At 41.6% G+C, this 19,059-nt stretch overlaps 1 protein-coding gene across 3 annotated transcripts in view; it reads left to right on the top strand.

Annotated features, from left to right (window-relative positions):
• NSUN2 (NOP2/Sun RNA methyltransferase 2) overlaps positions 1–19,059 on the top strand; it is a 51,157-nt gene that overhangs the window by 6,343 nt on the left and 25,755 nt on the right. For 2 of the 3 annotated variants that reach the window (XM_066623707.1, XM_066623706.1), the window contains exons 3-4: positions 1,740–1,844; positions 18,947–19,052. In XM_066623707.1, coding sequence (XP_066479804.1) covers positions 1,740–1,844; positions 18,947–19,052 — 211 coding nt within the window. Of the gene's footprint in view, positions 1–1,739; positions 1,845–14,787; positions 14,854–18,946; positions 19,053–19,059 lie in introns of those variants that run through there. The other variant, XM_066623708.1, reaches the window with a different exon arrangement.

Genomic DNA, 19,059 nt, shown 5'->3' with positions numbered 1-19,059 from the left:
TCATTAGAAACAAACATCTCTACGGATGCAGCTTGGGCTGATCTGCTTTCCCTCTACTAAAAGGAGCAGAAAGTAGATCATCTGTCTCTTCCCTTTACTTCTGGCATGGTTACTTCAAACACTGAAGTGTAGAACTTCTGGTTTGATGTACAAAGACCTCCAGAACAAAGGAGGTCCTGAATGAAAGAAGTCTTGTCTGTCCACAACTGAAAAAAATTGTGGAGAGGCAGCGGATCGGGTGGTGTTCTAGGTTTTTCCACTGCTGGGCACCGATTACACCAATGTGCTGGCTAACAAAGCTTTTGCCACTCCTAGGGCTCCTCTGTTCTATCATTTATCTGACTGGCTCCCTTTGTGGTGCCTGTCTGCCATCCTTACTTCTTTCATGAGGGCCCTCTAAGAATGGAGATGTTCTGCTTCCTTTCTTGAGAGTCCCTTGTGTGGTAGGAAGTGCGTCTCTCTGAGACCTCTGAATGGAGGGCAGCGAGTTCCTCTTGAGAGACTACCATCAGTTAAGTATAAAGAAGGTTCTGAAAGAACTGGAGATACTGACCGAGTCTGCCACTTAACTAAGCGCCTGATAATACAGCTTATACTGTAGTATGGCTTACAAAGTTTCTAATAAAAACAAGTTTCCGAAATTAGATTCTGTTTCAGGCACACCTTGTATGCACATGAAATTGTATAGATCTTTGTAGACCTGTGCATGTTTAAGGAGCATGTATTGAAAGTGGTTAGTTGTCTAAAATCTCTTCTCAGTATTGAGGCAGTTCAGAAGCACTATGGGTGAGAATGGTTTTGAAGGCAAGAAAAAGATGATGGCAAGCTAAAGCTATGACTGAAGTGTTCATATTAAGCCATTTCTGCCCAATGTTGCATACGTACAACAGGGACCAAATCTGTACACCTGTGGGCCAGGCAAAAATGGGTTAATTAAAAATGTAATTATCGAACTCGCTTTCCAGGAGCCATTGGCATGGACCGACTTGAATCTATGTGATCAATAGTTTGCGTGTGTCGGTAAACAGTTGTGCTCACCAGGCAGATTGGTAACCATGGTTTCTCTGTAATTCTGCAGTTGTGCTAGTCCAGCCTTGCCCAAGGTGTGGGTCACAACTCACTCATGGGTTGTGAGCCCATGCAAGGTGGGTTGAGGGCTGGGCCACCCCCCCCCCGCCCTTGTATCCAAATGGCTCCAAACCAGGGTCATTCTGGAAGCATTGGGTGGCCCCGGAGGCTTCTTCTGGGTCTTGTCAGGCCAGGGACCCAATTTACTGGCCTTTGTGAGCCTCAGAATGGCCCACAGAAGCCTCTGCAAGCCACTTCTGGTTTTCAGAGATGACTTCCAGCTTGCCTTTGTAAACTGGCTTTTAGAGGCCATTCTGAGACTCACAAATTTGAAGACAAGGTGGGTTGTGAGCTGTTAAGATTGGGAACCACTGTGCTAGTCAGGGATTTGTGATGAGAGTCTAAAAATTAAATTAATAAGATGGAGAAAACATCCCAGGTAACTGTGGGGGATCCTTTTGGTGAATTAACATATTGATTCTTTTTCAGTTTTTTGGATTCATGAGAAGAGAACTTTAGTCTTCCTGGAAAGGGTATTATACTAAAAGCATTCAAGTTAAACTAGCATCTAGGATTAGGATTTGTTGAGATTTGAAAAGTTTGAAGTTTAGATTGTGTTCTTTCCTTCCCCCAAATATGATTAACTTTTGTTAATGCTTTTCATTTTGTAGCCATGCTAAAGAAATTCTCCATTGTTTGAAGAACAAATATTTCAAGGAACTGGAGAACCAGGTGGTAGATGGACAGAAAATTGAAATGCCACAGCCATTAAGCTGGTAAATTCAGTTTATATAATGATTGTCAACATGTTTAATAATTTGCACTTGGCTTTGATATGTGATCTGTATTTATTAGTAGCGCAATTTACTGACCTTGAAAGTCAGCCCGGTATAGGTAGTTTAGTTTTTTTTTTGCTCACAATATAGTATTTTTTACTGTGGTGTGGTCTGGTTCTGGATAATGCTAGTTAACCATGTAATGAGACAGACCTCCAACTTTGATCACTTTGATAGTCAGGGCAGCTGAACACATATGGGCTTAGCAAGTTGTTGCACCCCCTGGTGCTCCCCTTCCCAGCAGGAGTCCGTTTAAAGACTCTGGTCCAATAACTCACATTAGTAGCATGTTGAATGGGTAGGCCAGATTTAGATGCAACCACATTCCTTTAGTACTCAATAAAACAGTTGTAATATTTAGTTTATTTTGGATATGAATAATGTTACACTTATAAATGGCAGGTGCTTAAGTATGGCATTAGAAAATATATAGACAAAAAACTACTGAGTTTCCTAAAAACTACTGAACCTAACACTCACCCAAAGTATTCAGTCCCTGAGCATAAGCAAAGGACGTATCTCTCAACCTACATCACCATATCTGCTCAGTTAGGCATCCATGATGGAATGGAAGAATTCCAACACCCCCTCCAAAATGGATGACTTCTTTATACCTGACTTTCAGCTCATAACCAATTAAAAGGCAGAGCCTTCTAAACCTTTGAGAAGGTTATGTAACTATCAGGCCACTCACTCCAACCTCTTCCAACTAGAACCACAGCTCTCTCCAGTCCCTCAGTTAATGTGTCTTTGGGCTAATCAAAGCTATGTAGAGGTAGGAACTTTACCATGATCTTGGTACTGCTGCTACTAATGAACCAATTTCTCCTAGCTGCTCAGGGTGGAACAGGATGTTCAAAATGTAGGCAGCCTGAAGCCTTCCTTTTTTAACTAAAGGCTGATTTTTACCTGCACTTGACACCTGCTTTCTCATATCTCAAGTGATTTCTCAATTTAGAATGAACTAGTCCAGAGAACATAAATATTTTCTACATTGGCAGAATAAATGACTTCTGTTAAAAGCTGTATGATCACTCCCTACTTCACTAGTGTAACTTCCTTTAGAATGTCATTAGCAAACATCTTTCTTGACTGGTTCACCCTTAACATTTATTATAGCAGACATTGTGGAGAGATGGTTTATGGATGCCCATGTTATACCCAACTCCACTTCCTTAACACTTAAGGATTGACTCCAGAAACTGAGTTTTAAGATGATTTATAAGAAAATGATCTGAGGATGGTGCTTGTTCCATTTTTTAAAAAAATGCTTGTAATTTAACTTTATCACTGTGTATTTCTCTTTTTAAACTCACCCAGTTCATTCCATATTTCAATAGCATCAGCAGTCAAAAGTAGTCTTTCTAATTTATCTTTGAAAATAGGCTTCAGGATAAACAGCAAGTGTTCCACATGCCTCTTAAGCCCATGGTGTCATGGTGTCTGTTTTTTCCATGCTTTTGCTCACAAACCTTCGATGGATTAGGCCAATTCATGACATAATGGTCCACGTGGTCAATTTGTGACATAATGGTCAACATTGTGTGGGAGTTAGCTTGTTTCCTTCCTCTTCAGAAAACTGCTGCAAAGTGATTAGTACAGAAGTATTTTGCAATGTCAATAACATTAGCTTTACTGCCCAATCCTGAGCTGCACAGAGCGTGGGGCTGCTGCAGCACTGAAAATGGCTACCGTGGCATCCAGTGGTCCCCCAGGCAGCCACCTTCGCCTCCTCCGTCACCTGTCCCACCCTCCTCCTTTCCCTCTCGCTCCCCCGGAACGCCCTCTCCCGCCCTCCCCCCCCCCACACCCCCATATATTTTTCTGTTGCCAGTGGTTTGGGTGACTATAGAGCGGCAGAGCAACTGCTTTCCACCAACTCTAGCCCAGCACTGGACCAGCACTTAGACTTGCAACTGTGACTTATGGCATGCTTGTGACATTGTGAGCTGGTGGTAAGCCAGTGCACAGAGCTAAGGATTGGGCTGTTAGTTTCTGAGTTCTGGCTAGAAGGTGCATCAAATGAGCCCTACGGTCATATGTTATTTGTTTGAGATTTTCTTTACTTTGTTCTAGATCTAGAGTTCTTGTTACCTTGGTTCGATTTGCAAAATTATCTCTGAGGAAGCTACAGGCTAGACATTGACATATTTTCTTATGGTTTGCTATAGTTTTTACCTCTGTTATTTGTAAGGATTCTGCTGTATTTGCCTTTCCAGGTGTTTCTGTAGCACATACAATGGAATCACTGTGGATGTGGTTCCAAACCATCAAGAGCCAGACCAACAATTTTCCCTTCTAGACTCTTCTCCCCCACCCCATTCAGTTTCTCTTGTAAACATCCAGTAGCTTCCTGAAACACTTGCTCTGCTAGGTGGACTGTGTCCTATTCATAGGGGTGTCTGAATTTTTTTTCGCAGATTTTGTGATTTGAAAAAAAAACTAAAAAAGTAGAAGGCGGTGTTGTGTGTTCTTATTCCAAGTTCTCATTTTAATTTATTTCCAACACTTTAAAAGTTCACTAGGTAGGTTCCATAATCTTGTATATTAAGAATGGATCTTCATTAACATAAGAACATAAGAACAGCCCCACTGGATCAGGCCATAGGCCCATCTAGTCCAGCTTCCTGTATCTCACAGCGGCCCACCAAATGCCCCAGGGAGCACACATTGGAACAAGTCAATGTAATTAGTTACCACCATGCCGCTCACAGCATGCATTGACTCTTAGTATTGATTGTGATAATTGAAAAGGGAGATCTACCTATTTCAGCCTTTATTTTTTATTACAACTCTGTCAAATGCGATAACAGATTAAGGTGACAACAATTTTTTACAAACATACTAAGGCTTTCATAGTTGGATGAGTTTAAAACATAATTTAATATGTTGCTCGAGTCTTTAAGCCACTGATTAAAACATATTATAGGATCTGGTCCCAACATTTCACTTTCAACTATGGAAAGCATCTTCATTGGTTGTAAAGAATTTCAAAAGCAATATGAACAAAAAAGAAGAGACTCTCAATATAAGTAATGCCCATCTTCCAGCACTTAAATATACTAGAACAGTGGTTCTCAGGCTTTTCAGCATGGGACCCATTTTTTAAAATGGGCCGCTCTCCTCCCCCCCCCCATGCTGCTCTGGAGCCTTCCCTCTTAAGGCTCCTGGTGCCTTGAGGTGGCAATCACCCCACCTCTGCTGCTCTCACTCCCTCCAACTGCAAGCCGCTTGGTACCCATTTGCAGGCAGCGGCAGCGCCATTACTCCTTGCGGGATGCTTCCGCCAGCTTCCAAGATGGCGGCGCCCACACAGATGGTGCCAACTTCCAAGATGGTGGCGCACTGCTCTTTGCAACCCACCGGACATATGGTCGCAACCCACAGTTTAAGAAACACTGTACTAGAATAAAAAACTTTGATGAGAAACCTATATAAGAAATTGTGGTAATGATGAACAGGCAAAAGGGTGTTAGTATGCCTCTAAAAATTCAAGCAGGAGCTGTCTGTTCAGCCAGTAGCCAACTGACAGATGAGAGGATATAAATTCTTTACAACCCATGAAGATGCTTTTCATAGTTGAAAGTGAAACGTTGGGACTAGATCCCATAATGTGTTTTAATCTGTGGCTTAAAGACTCAAGCAACATATTAAATTATGTTTTAAACCATATTTTTACTTGCATGAGAATTCGAGTATTCTATCTAGTCAAAAACTAGGGCCACAGAAGATAGGCAGCCTTTAAGAAAAGAACTATGAGATAAGATAGTTGACTATCTTATGTCAACTATGTCAACTATAGTTAACTATGAGATAAGATAGTTGACTTGTATTGCGATACAAGGACATCTGCAAGAGGGATCTGAAGGCCTTAGGAATGGACCTCAACAAGTGGGAAACCCTGGCCTCTGAGCGGCCTGCTTGGAGGCAGGCTGTGCAGCATGGCCTTTCCCAGTTTGAAGAGACACTTGGCCCAACAGTCTGAGGCTAAGAGGCAAAGAAGGAAGGCCCATAGCCAGGGAGACAGACCAGGGACAGACTGCACTTGCTCCTGGTGTGGAAGAGATTGTCACTCCCGGATTGGCCTTTTCAGCCACACTAGACGCTGTGCCAGAACCACCTTTCAGAGCGCGATACCATAGTCTTTCGAGACTGAAGGTTGCCAATATCAGTTGACTAACCTGAAGATCCTGTATGTTCAGATATGTTTCTTTCATCATCTTCAAACAACTTCCTTATGAGAGGGTACATTCTCACGGTTTTTCATTCAGACAACTAGCCTTGCATTTTTTGTTTGCATTGTTTGCATTTTACTTATATGCTTGTCTTACCTTCAGTGACAGAAATTTCATTAAAAATCCTGGAGAGAGTAATTCTCCCTTTGTCCCAAATGATAAATTCTGACTACTCATGATATCCATTTTGTTACTGTCTCCGTGTAATATTATAAAACGGTATATTTCAATCAGTTCTTGTTCAGCCACTGCAATTAGCCCATATATAATTGTATAATTGGACTGCATATATATGTTGGAAACCTTTGAACCTCTAATTTATATCTTACTGCAACAGGAAAGTAGGTTATCGCTTATTATGTTATCTGTAATAATTCTTATAATTTTCTTCTCTAGTTCTTCTCTATTTTATTATAACAATTATCGCTAATTTATATCCTACTGCAACAGGAAAGTAGGTTATCGCTTATTATGTTATCTGTAATACATGTTCAGGTTTTGCCAATGTTTCAGTATATCATAACCTACAAGTAATGAATTGTGAATTAATCCGAAGATAATTTCTGTGCAAACAGTCATTCTTACTGCTACAGTTTGACCCATTCATGATTGCTTTAAACTGCAATTCAGCATACGCTTTTCTGGGAGTAAGTCCTATTTAGCTCAGTGGGATTTCCTTCTAGATTAGAACATAAGAAGAGCCCTGCTGGATCAGGCCAAGGGCCCATCTAGTCTGGCTTCCTCTGTCTCACATTGGCCATCACGTGGCTCCATGAGCAAGCAAGTCAACAAGGTATCTGTATCCTGTTGCCACTCCCATGCATCATGCATTCAGAGGTAGGCTGTTCTAAAACCGGAATATTGCCTACAGTCATCATGACTTTGAAGCTGCAATTGACTTTTCCTCCATCACAGGTTACAAGTGTGACACAAGTGTCATGCAGATTACAATTTGGTCAATCCTCTTTTAAGCCATTTTTGCCTGGCCCACTGGTTTGCACATTTGGTCCCTGTTGCATATATGCAATGTGGGGCAGAAATGACTTAAAAGCTTTTCTTTAAGCAGGGTAACCAATATCTCCCAGCCACACTGAAGGTCTTTAATGCGAAGGTTTTGCGACAACTCCTTAATGGTTGCCCTATCTGGATTAACTCAATAAAGAATAACTTGGAGTGTGTACAAGCTAATTTTTTGAGGGCAACTCGCCCTATCCAGAAGTGTGCTCGATGCAGCATTATGTTTGGAGACAGGGCAATCACTCCTAATAACCAGAGCATGGCTATTAACCGTATGTTAATGGTTAAAAATATATTTCTACTCAAAGTCTGGTAGCCTCCTACATCTAATGCTATTGGAATTTGATTCTTTCAAATGGGATAAATTGGTGAGGGGAAAAATCAAAACAATTGGACTCTCACTCGATTTCCTGGGCCTGCACTCTTATCCAGCAATTTATAAGATAATAAAACAAAGAGTACTGGACATTGAGTTCCAAAACCTCCACGAATTGGCTTTGAGAAGTTGTTCCCCCCCTTAACTTTTCCACCCCATTATATCATGGTTTCATGGCATCATATCTCTCCTTTATGACTAATCCAATCGACGTGCTATTTCTTTAGCAAGATTTAATCTACTGCTGTCCATGGTCACAGAGGGCAGGTATAGTAAGATCCCCTTTGCAGAACGTATCTGCCCCTGCAATCAAGGTCAACTTGAAACCATCCAACATATTCTGTTTTACTGTCCCTGTCATGCTAGTTCCCATTCCATCTATTTGGGACGGCTGATACTTACGTAATAGAGATGGGTATTCCGATCTAGATAATTAAAAATTTTTTCTCAATGATTGTACAATTGATATAATGGAGATGGTTTCTAAATTCTTAGTTTCAGTGTCCTAGTACACCAAGTACACCTACTACAAATAATGGTCTGTACCCTATTTTATAGTATCAATTTCTGTTTTTACATTACTCTGTGTTTGTTTTGTAATTGGCTGTTGCCACATGTATTATATATGTATGCCAATAAAGGTGATTGGATTGCATTGGACTTAAAGGCATCTAGACCAGATGCCATTACAACATCCTGTAGCAAGGAGACTTACAGATTAATTACACACTGGGTAAAGAAATACAGGTCCAGCCTATTTATACATGGATTTGACTCAACAAGAATGGTCCCTGCAAATGAGAAGGAATGTGCTGATCCCTGGAGAAGGGGAAAATGCACCCCTTTAAAATCAGTTTAAAAAACTGAACAGTCCTTTAACAACAGCCTCCTTAATGAGAGAGAGAGGGGGGGGGCAGCTGGCTGACAATCCAGCAATCCTGCTCTCTCCAGGTGACCCCACCCTTTCCCTGAGCAGGTGAAAGAAATGTGATCATTTTGCATTGCTGAGTGAAGCCCTGATGGATTGTCTTCAATCAATCAAACCTTTATTAGGCATAAAAATTAACACATAATATCTCTAAACAATCCAATATATAAATATATGTTTAAAAAGCAAATAAAGATAAAGGTTAAAACACAACAATTTACTTGCGCGGTAACTCCAGGTTGCTTAGGACCAACATATTAGCCCTCTTCAAGTTACTCAGGTGTAAAAATTTCGCAACTGGAAGGGTCACGAGTTTAGAATCTCCCGCTAACAAAAATTGTAGGCAAACATCCTCAGAAAGACCTTTTTTAGTTCTTAATAATGGGAGAAGGTACTGATCTCTAGGCACTTGATTGCCAACACAGTGCAAAACAATGTGTAAAAGAGAATCTACCTCTCTAAGGCCACAGTTACAGACTTGTTCTTCCTTCGGGGCATTTCTAAACCTGCCAAGTAGGTCTTTAGAAGGCAACCCATTGCAGCGAGCTAATGTAAAAGCCCTCCTTGCTAAGGGGCACTCCAAGAAGGTCAGATACTTTGGTTGTTGACCAAATGTAATACTTAGGTGGAAATTCAGGGGCGAACATTTTTTTTGTGCTGCACCCAGAATCTCTTGCCTTTCTATATCAGTTAATCTTGTTATCAGGAGCCTAATAGAAACCTCAGGTGTAGCAGCTCCTTGTAGATCTGCCTCAAGGCCCATTTGTCTGATTTTCTTATAGAAAAGAGCTAAGCAGGGAGATAACAGTGGGTCAGACAGTATCCCTTTTAACAAAGGGTTTTGATCAGCCCTGAAGCACACTTTGGCCCAGTATTTTAAGAAACAGGACCATGCTAGAAACTCCAGCCTATATTAGCCTGTCTCCAGGCAGAGTGCCGCATAGGGAACACAATGCAGAACACCTAAGATTTTGTATAAAAAATTTGAATGGATATTTCAATCAAATCATTTAATGCTGGCATCCATATAGGAATTGTTGGTTCAGGCAAAAACTCTTAAAATCTTCTACCCAGGCTGCTTACAAGCCAAGGCACAAAAACTCAGATCCAAAAGTTAAGAACAAAGGCAGTTTACTTACAATCTGATGCAGAGTTATACAAACATTTCTCACATCAAGGTTCTTAAAACTAGAAGACCAGGAGCCCTAAAAAGCTGCCCCTGGATGCATGCAACTACACTAAAACAATCCTTAAAACAGATTAAAATACACTCTCCTGTTCTACTAAAGTCAGCAAACAAGAAGCTATATATACATAAGGAGGAATCAGCAAGGGGACACACCCTTTAAAAAGACCATTAAAGGGACCACATAGAATTTCAACATTAAAGAACCAGATACTCAACTAATAACCACTACTCAGTGTTGTTATTCCCCAACAGGAATACCATACAAAATTTGAGGTGTAACTTTAGCATTAAACGCTTGGAGAGCAGCTGAAACAAATGAGTTACCCCAAGAAAAGAAAAAGCGGGTTATAGCCTGGACAACTAATTTGGATGAGTTAATTACTGTGAGGCGATGGGAAGACCAGGAGTGCCAGTAGTGGAACCGGAGACCAAGATACTGGAATTCCTTGACTTGTATTGATTTACCACTAAAAAGCCAAGACTGCGGTTTCCAAGAGTGCCCAAACACCACAATCTTGGACTTATCATAGTTTAACTGCAGGGCGTTGTTGGTAAAATAATCTATACAGGCGTTAACCGGTCTCCGTAATCCTATTTTAGTGCGGGATATCAAGGCCATATCATCCGTGTACAAAAGTAAAGGAGTTTCCACTGAACCTAATTTGGGAGAATGCGTATCGAAGTTAGCTAAAAAGGGAGCCAAATCATTGATAAAGAAATTGAACAAAGTGGGTGCAAGAACGCACCCCTGTTTGACCCCCTTGTTGATTGGAATTGGGGCCGAGAGGCCACCCCTTGGAGATAGTTTCGCTTGACAAGAAGTGTTTGAGTGAAGGGCACGGATTAATATTAATAGCCTTTTGTCCAGTCCCATCTTCCCAAGTTTATCCCAAAGTCTATCTCTATCTATGGAGCCAAAGGCCAACTTCAAATCTAAAAAGGCCACGTAAAGTCGGGATTTATTTTGAATCCTTTGTTTAGAGATTAGATGGGATAATACCGCACACTGATCAATTGCGGACTTGTTTGGCCTAAAGCCCGCTTGCTCTGGGCCTATGATGGTATGATCAGAAATCCAGTCTGAGAGTTTCTTCAGTAGATGGGAGGCATACATTTTCCCTGCTAGATCTAAAAGGCTGATTGGTCTGTAACTGGGGGGAAGTTTTTTATCACCTTTTTTAAAGATGGGAACCAAGATGGATCTAGTCCAGGTGTCCGGAAGTACCCCGAATTTATCAATTCTGGTGAATAGTTCTGCAATTATTGGGGCCCACCACTCTGGTGCTTCTTATAAATATCTGGGGGAATTGAATCTGGTCCTGCTGCTTTGCCCTGTTTTAACTGATTAATGAGTAAAAGAACTTCGTCCACAGAAACTGCAGGCCAATCTGGGATATCTGACGGGAGTGGCATGTTAATGATGGAGACAGGTTTAGATTCATCAAAAAAGATTGATTTGAAATGTGCCTCCCACATTTTGGCAGGGATTGCTGTGAAACCAGTTGAGTTTTTATAGAAACAGCCTGATATAATTTGCCAGAAATTCTTGACATTTTTAGATCTCACAGATTTGATTAAAAGTGACCATCTCGCTGTTGCATTGCGGTGTAACGAGGCTCTGATAGCTTCCTTAAGTTGGGCAGACAACTTAAAATTGTGTTGTAAATTTGATCTGCTATCAGTTTCTCGGAATTTGTTATATGCACTGCGTACAGCGATCTTCAGTGTCAAGCAAGTCTGCTCTATCTTAGTAAAGTTCTTTCTCCAGCCCTCTGCTCTTTGAGGCGGAAGTATCCGGCCCAATTTGTTCTGGAGAGTTGATATTAAAACCTCGAATAAGGTCATAAACCCTAGTTGGTTGTCTGGATAGCTGAGTAGATAGCTGAATCATGTCCTCAGTTTGTAACAATGCGCAAAAGGAATCTTTAGTGTCTGCATCCCATTTAATTCTTTTAATTGTGTCAAGGTGGCTTTCTTCCACCTGTGTGTAGGAATTATGATGGCGATCTGAGGAGTAGGCCACATCACATATTAAAGGTAAGTGATCACTAGACTGTGGGTAACCCACTCTAAAATTCACTATCTGTGAGAGGAAATGAGTAGGAACCAGAATGTAATCTATAACGCTCATACCTCTAGTTGAAATATGGGTATATTCGCCTTTATCCCCCAATAAATTTAGGCCATTTAGCCAGGTAAGGCCATTGATAATACAAAATTTAGCCAGTAGAAGCCCGGCAGCATTAATTGTTCTATCTTTGGACTGCCTTTCAAAGAGACAGAACTCTGGTAAGGTCATATCAATAGGCAGATCTAAAAGTTGATGGATAATATCATTATTGTGTCCCACCCTAGAGTTAAAATCTGCAGAGATTATTGGTATAAGAGCAGGATATTTACCAGTCAGTTCATTAATTATGCCACTGAAATATGCCCATTGCTTTTCGGTTGCCACTTTATCATTTACAGGTGGCATGTACACATTTATAACCATAAAACTTTGATGTGGCAACCTCAGCTTAATTGCCTGGATTTTACAATAGCTATCAGCCATAAACAGCAGCTCATGCTTAAAGACTGGTTTCACTAATATGGCAAGACCGCCAGCAGGACGACCTTTTACTGCGCTCTTCCGTGCTGGGAGTGATGTTGCAGAGAATCCTTCAAACTCAATGGGTGTGGTAGCCCATGTTTCCTGCAACAGTATAACATCTCTATCCCTTAAGATTTCCTCTAGCACTTTCTCCTGTGACTTTGCAGACCAGCCAGCGATATTCCAGGATAGGATTTTCAACTGGCCTTGGTGGGCTCCAGGAAGTCAATGAGGTAGTAGTCAGTCTGCTGGAGTTGAGGGAATTTGAATTTCTGAGCCCCTCTGCATACTTGTGGCAGGTGGTTGTGGCCCAGGCTTGACCGTAATAGTCTCCGACGATCTTAACTTAGTTTCCAAATGGTCCAGCGGATTAATCTCTTCTATAGCATTACCTGTTGCTGCTACGGCTGGAATGCCATCAGAAACAGGATGAATCAATGGTTGTTGGCTTGATTGAGTATCTGCTGTTGAAAGCTGAGATGGTTGTGCCATGGCTTCCTCCAAAGCAGTAGAGGCAGGTTGCTGTTTAATATGGATGGGTGTATTGGGCATCTCCATCACCTCCATTTTATCATCTGGATGGCAGAGGCCACTAATGATGGTCTCTTTTAGTGGAGGGACCAGATGGTTGAAGGACTGTTTCTCACACTCAAGTGCCTGGACTGAGCTAACAAGAGGTGGCACTGTAGAAGGAAAGCCCCAAAGAGAGAAGGAGGAAGGCATGCTTCCCCTAACTGGAGACTCCTGGTACATCTCAGTCTGATAAGACACCCTCAAAGAGGGCTCATTGTCTGAAGGAACCATTGGAGAATCCCATGGAAAAGATATACTCTCGCATGATGTGAGAGGATGTGTAGTCTGCATCATATCCGATAGCTCCTTCCAGAGCATTCCCACTTTCTGCACGGTGTTTCGTTGTTCCTGATGAGGTAGAGCTCTGAATGCCTCCAGGGCCTCCCTAGTCAGCTTGTCCTCATCCACATCCGGTTGAGGCAACAGGTCCATAAGCTGGAAGCTTGTATCACAGCTGCAAGAACCAGATTTTACAGATGGCCTCTTTGTTTGTAAGGAGTCATAGGGCAAACCTTGGGAGGCTTTATCAAAGATTGAAGGCTCTTCGGAGCTGGGCAGGAGAGTCCTTAAGGAGTGTTCCTTAGCGTGTTCTTTATCTGCCCCCTCAGCTGCAGGCTGTGGCTTATATGGTGAGAGAAGCAAGTCTGGGGCAAGGAGAGCTGTTATATCATCGAAGTGAGGATCTGGAGCCAACAGCAGTCCTGGCAATTAGTTGTTTTCTCTGTTTCTCCCACTTTGGATGTTAAAGGGAGACTGGGGCTCCCCTGCAACTCTCCAAAGCATATTTCCTTTGCCATAGGCTCTTGGGCCATATTAGCAGCTTCTATAACAAAATTTGACAGCTTTTTGGAAGGTGGACTCAGACCTATAGAGATATCAGGCTCCATCAGCTCACTCACCTCACTTGTCATCTCAGATACCAGATCTTTTCCTTCATGCCTGCGGTTAGGTTGTCTGCTTTGTTCCAAGAGACTATCTAGTCTTATCTTCAGATCCACCAGTTCATCATGCCCATGTACTTGATAACTAACCTTCTCAATAGCTTGTCTTGCAGATGGAATACCAGGAAGATCTGGATTGCGTGTTATTAGCATATCTGACTTCCCAGATATGATGTTAACACCAGCACTTTTAGCTTTTTTCCTAACTAATGTTCTGGTGCCTAGCTCTTTAAAGACACGCTGAGGGAAGATATCAAATCTTCTGAGCCACTGTGCTGTGTCAAATATCTGCAGAGGCACACTTGCTGAGCCGAAATCAAGAAAAAGTCTTTTGTACATTAACTGGGAGGATAAAAAATGAAAATGCTTTATGTCCAAAGGGACAACCTGAAAGTTCAAAAGTTGGGAGAGGGACAAAAGTATTGTTTCTTTAGATTTCCAAAGGTGGGCATCTCTTCTGGGGAAGTGGATTAGTATCTGATTATTTTGGAGTATTTGCTGCACTTTCCTTTGTTCTTCATGTTGTGCTCTGCTACAGCCTGTTGTCTCTGATATGGAGGAGGATGATTTAATGGCGTCCCCGGCGGCGTTAATTACCGGGGGTTGGAACTTGGCAGCGTTCAAAGTTAGCTGAGCTGGATTCTGAGTTAAGGCTTGTAATTGCCCTTCTATTTTGTTTAGGTGACCTAATATCACTAGCAATGTCTCTGCAGATATAAAGCAGATTTCTCCCAATTGTTGAAAAGTACAACCAGAGGCAGGCTGCCTTATCTGGACGCCATTAGACTTATGCTTCTGACTGGCAGAAGTTTGTTTTCCAGCTTTTCCAGTTTTCCCCCTCACTTCAGTTGGGCACATACTGATATTAGGAACCCCTATTACTGAGTCATCTATAGATTCCACAGGTTCAGTTGCCAGGGCAGTGAGTCTGTTGTTTATACTCACAGCACACTCGGATCCAGTAGGGGTGGAGGAGGGGAAGAAGCTTTCCATTCTCAGTTGTTTCTTTTTTCTCTTCTTCTTCAGGTTTCCCCCTTCTGGGCGATCAAGGCATTCTGTGCACGGGCTTTTCCTCAGTCTTTTCCTCCCTTTGCCAGGTCTTGTTGGTCATGTTTACTGTTCGATTAATCCTGACCTTGAGCAGGAGATACTGCCGCTGCTCATCCCCGCATCTCAAAACCACTTGCCATACAGATGGATTGTCTTCTTAATGACTCTTATCTTACATCACAAAGGTCATCGTGGCTGTTTTTAAATCACTGGAGCAAAGAAACTTTGTTTTTTAAATTGATTTTTAAAAATCATCCAGTTTTTTGCCATCCAGTGAGTGCTTGGAATGGAACCCACAGGAATAATTAGTCTCAACCTGTATTTCCTTTTGTTTGTTTTAACTCTTTCATCAATCAATTTTAGTAAATGTATCCTAGAGTTGTGTGAGAGGGAAAAGAACTTCCTTGTATCCATCCCATGCATAATTTTATATGACTCACTGCCCAGTCCTATGCTTCCTCCCCCACCCCACAGAAGCAGGCTGCCAAACTGGTTTACGTTGCATCCTGCAGGGGACTGGTCCCAGAGGTTTTCTCTTGGTAAGGGTACATTTGTTCCCTTACTTGGGGGTATGCCTCTGTGGAGTGGAGGGGGTCTATCCTGATCCACACAGCAGGATCTGGACAAGGAATGGGGTTTCCGTTTTGTGGCCACTGTTGCTGCCAACCCCCCCCCCTTTCTGAATCTGATCCACCTTTTCTCAACCCCTGTGGCCACCCCATTCCACCCTTCCCTTGTCCAATACTGCTGTTCCTGTATTATTATTACAATGAATATTTATACTGTATATCACTTATACAGAGTAGTTTAAAAAAAAAACACAGAAGAAAGACCAGAAAAGATGCCATGCTGATGTGAAGAGACAGTTGCTCTCTCCTTTGCTACATGTAAGAGGGTTCCACTTTGATAGGTTCCCAGTACTGGAAAACAAGGAGCAGGAAGGAGTGTGTATGAGCTAGCCACTTGAAACTACTGCCTTTGGTCAGGTGGCTTCATCTGGGAGCCCCTTTCCCTGACAACCTCACTCACAGTGGGGAGCTTGTCTTTCCCAAAGTGGGGTTCCTGTCAACTGCACTACCATGTTTGAAGTGTCCATTATACTATTGAGCACACCAGCTGCTGGGATGGTTATGAGAGTGTCTGAAAAGGAAGCTTGGGGCTAGTCTCTAGGCCTTTCCCTTGATGTTATAAAAATGGATAGCCAAGATTCTGTGATCTCCAGCTTCAGAGGGGTGCCAAAGTTGGAAAAAAGATAAGCAAAGCCAGCAGGGATACAAGTATCAGGACAGCAGCAAATCCCTGCATTATATCTTGGAGAGCTGCTGTTAGTTCATAGTACTAGACCAGAAAAGTGAATAGTCTCATTCCATATTACAAAACTCTAATGCAGTGTTTCTCAAACTGTGGGTTGTGAACCAATTTCAAGTGATGATGATACTTTATTTACGGTCATCCAACCAGCTAGTCACAAACAACAAAACAAAATACACAAAATACACAGAATTAAAACCAACACCCTGTTACACATATGTAAAATCATAAAATTTCAAGTGGGTCTCCATTCATTTCAATATTTTATTTTTAATATATTAGACTTGATGCTACCATGGTATGTGACTGCATTTGGGGAAATGTTGCACACCTCTACTTTTACAAGCTACTATGTATATGCCCATGGTATGACCCTGGGTGACATATGTATATTCTTTTAACAATGGTAGTCAATGGGACTTACTCCTGAGTAAGTGTGGGTAGGATTGCAGCCTAGGATTGTTAAAAATTTCCCTGCTGGATGATGTCACTTCTCATCATGACATAACTTCTGGTGGGTCCTGACAGAGTCTCATTCTAAAAAGTGGGTCCCAGTGCTAAATGTGTGAGAACTACTGCTCTGATGGATGCAAGCAGTACAAAGTTGTTTGCAGTCCCAAATTGTTTTGGTAATTAAAACAGTTCTGCAAGAATTTACAGCAGCGGTTCCCAAACTTACTGTGGTCACAGTACCTTCTTTCACCGTCTCCTCTTCTTCCCGGCTCTTCCAGGCACCACCATCTTGGATCTCATAAAAATCTGGCAATCCAAAATGGCGGCACCCAGGAAAACTGGGAAGAAGAGTCCTCTGGGGACATCTTGCAGCATCCCTGTGAATTCGCCGTGTTGCAGTTTGGGAACCACTGGATTATAGCTTTCTATGGGACTGCTATCTTTAAGTTAATTCGGTTTCATTCTCTGATGAAGAGCTCATCTCAAAATGTGTTGGGACAGCAAATGGTATTTTATGTAACCAGTTCCAGCATGCATCAAAATTTTTGTTTTTGGCTTGTTATGTTGCCCTCTTGTATTTGACTTATTCTGTACAAAAGGGATATAAGGCCCCTTTTCTATCTCTGGTGAATGAATACAAGTAATTTTACATCTAGGGCAGTGGTTCTCAAACTTTTTGAACTTGAGCCCACTTTTCAGAATGACAATATGTCTGGGACCCACAGGAAGTGATGTAATTAACCTGGATATGATGTCTTTAACCTGGATGTGATTTTCCCTAGATAGATGGGCTATAAATAACACAGGCCTGCAAAATTGGGGGTCAGAAAAGTTTTTCCCAAAATTTATGGTGGATTGATATGAATTTGGGGTTCTGATTCCAAAAATGGCATCCGTTTTTCCCTATCACGTCTAGTTTTGGAGTTATAGTATAGCCTCATTAGTGAATGGTTCAAGCAGCTTCCTTATGAGGAAGCTGCTTGAATCATTCACTAAAGAGGCTGCGCTGTGTCTCCAAAACTAGACATGATAGGGCAAAACGGATGCCACTTTTGGAATCAGCACCCCGAATATACCCAGGAATTAGTGTAACGTTTAAGGAAGCAAAATGTGTGTTGGCCTATGTAATTAAATAAATTAAAATGAATAATTATAAATATCAAATTAAATTAAAACAAATAATTAAATAAGGGGAGATAAGGAAGCCAGCCCTGTTCCACCAAGTGAATTCTCTCTGTAGCCTGCCTGCAGTAACCTCAAATCCCCCCCCCCCCAAAGTAAGATCTTCAGCCCTACCCTGTGCTCAGTTCAATTTAAGTTCTTGTATTTAAACCAGTTCAGTGTGATTAGGGACAAAATTAGTTTTAAATTCAACATGTTTTTTTGTTTGGGATAGTTTGAAATTCAAAGCTTCTCTTTTAACACCATTAAAACCCAAGTAATGAGGAGAGGAAATGAGACTCCATTGATGGGGGAGGGGAGAAGTCTGGAAAAGACAGAAATCATTTCCAATAAAACTTTGGTTCCCAGACCATGGGAACTCACTTTTTAAAATGGCAAACTATTAGGACCAACCTATCTTTGAAAGACTAAAAAAGAAAAAAGTTTCACCTTACCAGTTGAAGCCTCTGTTTTTATCCTTTTTATGGTGGGGGGGGGGGCTGTTTTCTGGCGTATTTGTTGAGCTCCACTTTCATCAAATCAGGACCATTCTGATGGTCTTGCATGCCTCTTTGCCTGACCTTCAACACAAGTCATGTTTGCTTACTCATGAGTAAATGCGACCATATAGCTTAGTTTCACTTTTCATAGGGCTCAATACATGCATCAGCTTGGAGATAGGGACCTCCTTCTGGGGTGTTTTTGGGGAGCTGCATTCATTGGATTAGAACCATTCTGGTGGCATTGGATTTGTCTTGGCCTGCCCTTTGCAATGGACGAAGGCATGATTGTCTACATGAGTAAACATGCAGTGTGGCTCAGTTTCACTTTTCATAGGGCTCCATGCATTTTCCTTCTCTGTTATCAGCTTGCCAGTTTCAGCTTTGTGACCCACCAACAATCAGATCATGACCCACCAAGTGGGTTGTAACTCACAGTTTGAGAAACCCTGTTCTAGTGGTTGATACATCAGGATTGTCAGTGTTTTGTCATTGTTCTACCATGTAAAATCTATTTCTAGCTTTTTAAATAACATTTTTATTCTAGCTGGTTGGCTTATTTGGTCACTTGTAATGTGTTTTAGTTCCTGCATGTTTTATATACAATACAGACTGAATTCATGTACATGCTACTAAAAATGCAACCGCATGTTCCATTTACACCTGCTCAGAGATTTTGGGAATTCCATATTCACAGCAATTATTCTTTTGTTAGGTATCCAGAAGAATTAGCATGGCACACAAACCTAAGCAGAAAAATCCTTCGAAAGTCCCCTCAGCTAGAAAAATTTCATCATTTTCTTGTTAGCGAAACAGAATGTGTAAGTA

Source organism: Tiliqua scincoides, chromosome 4, assembly GCF_035046505.1.
Source record: "Tiliqua scincoides isolate rTilSci1 chromosome 4, rTilSci1.hap2, whole genome shotgun sequence".
Classification (NCBI taxonomy): Eukaryota; Metazoa; Chordata; class Lepidosauria; order Squamata; family Scincidae; genus Tiliqua; species Tiliqua scincoides.
This window is presented reverse-complemented; position numbering and strand designations above follow the sequence as displayed.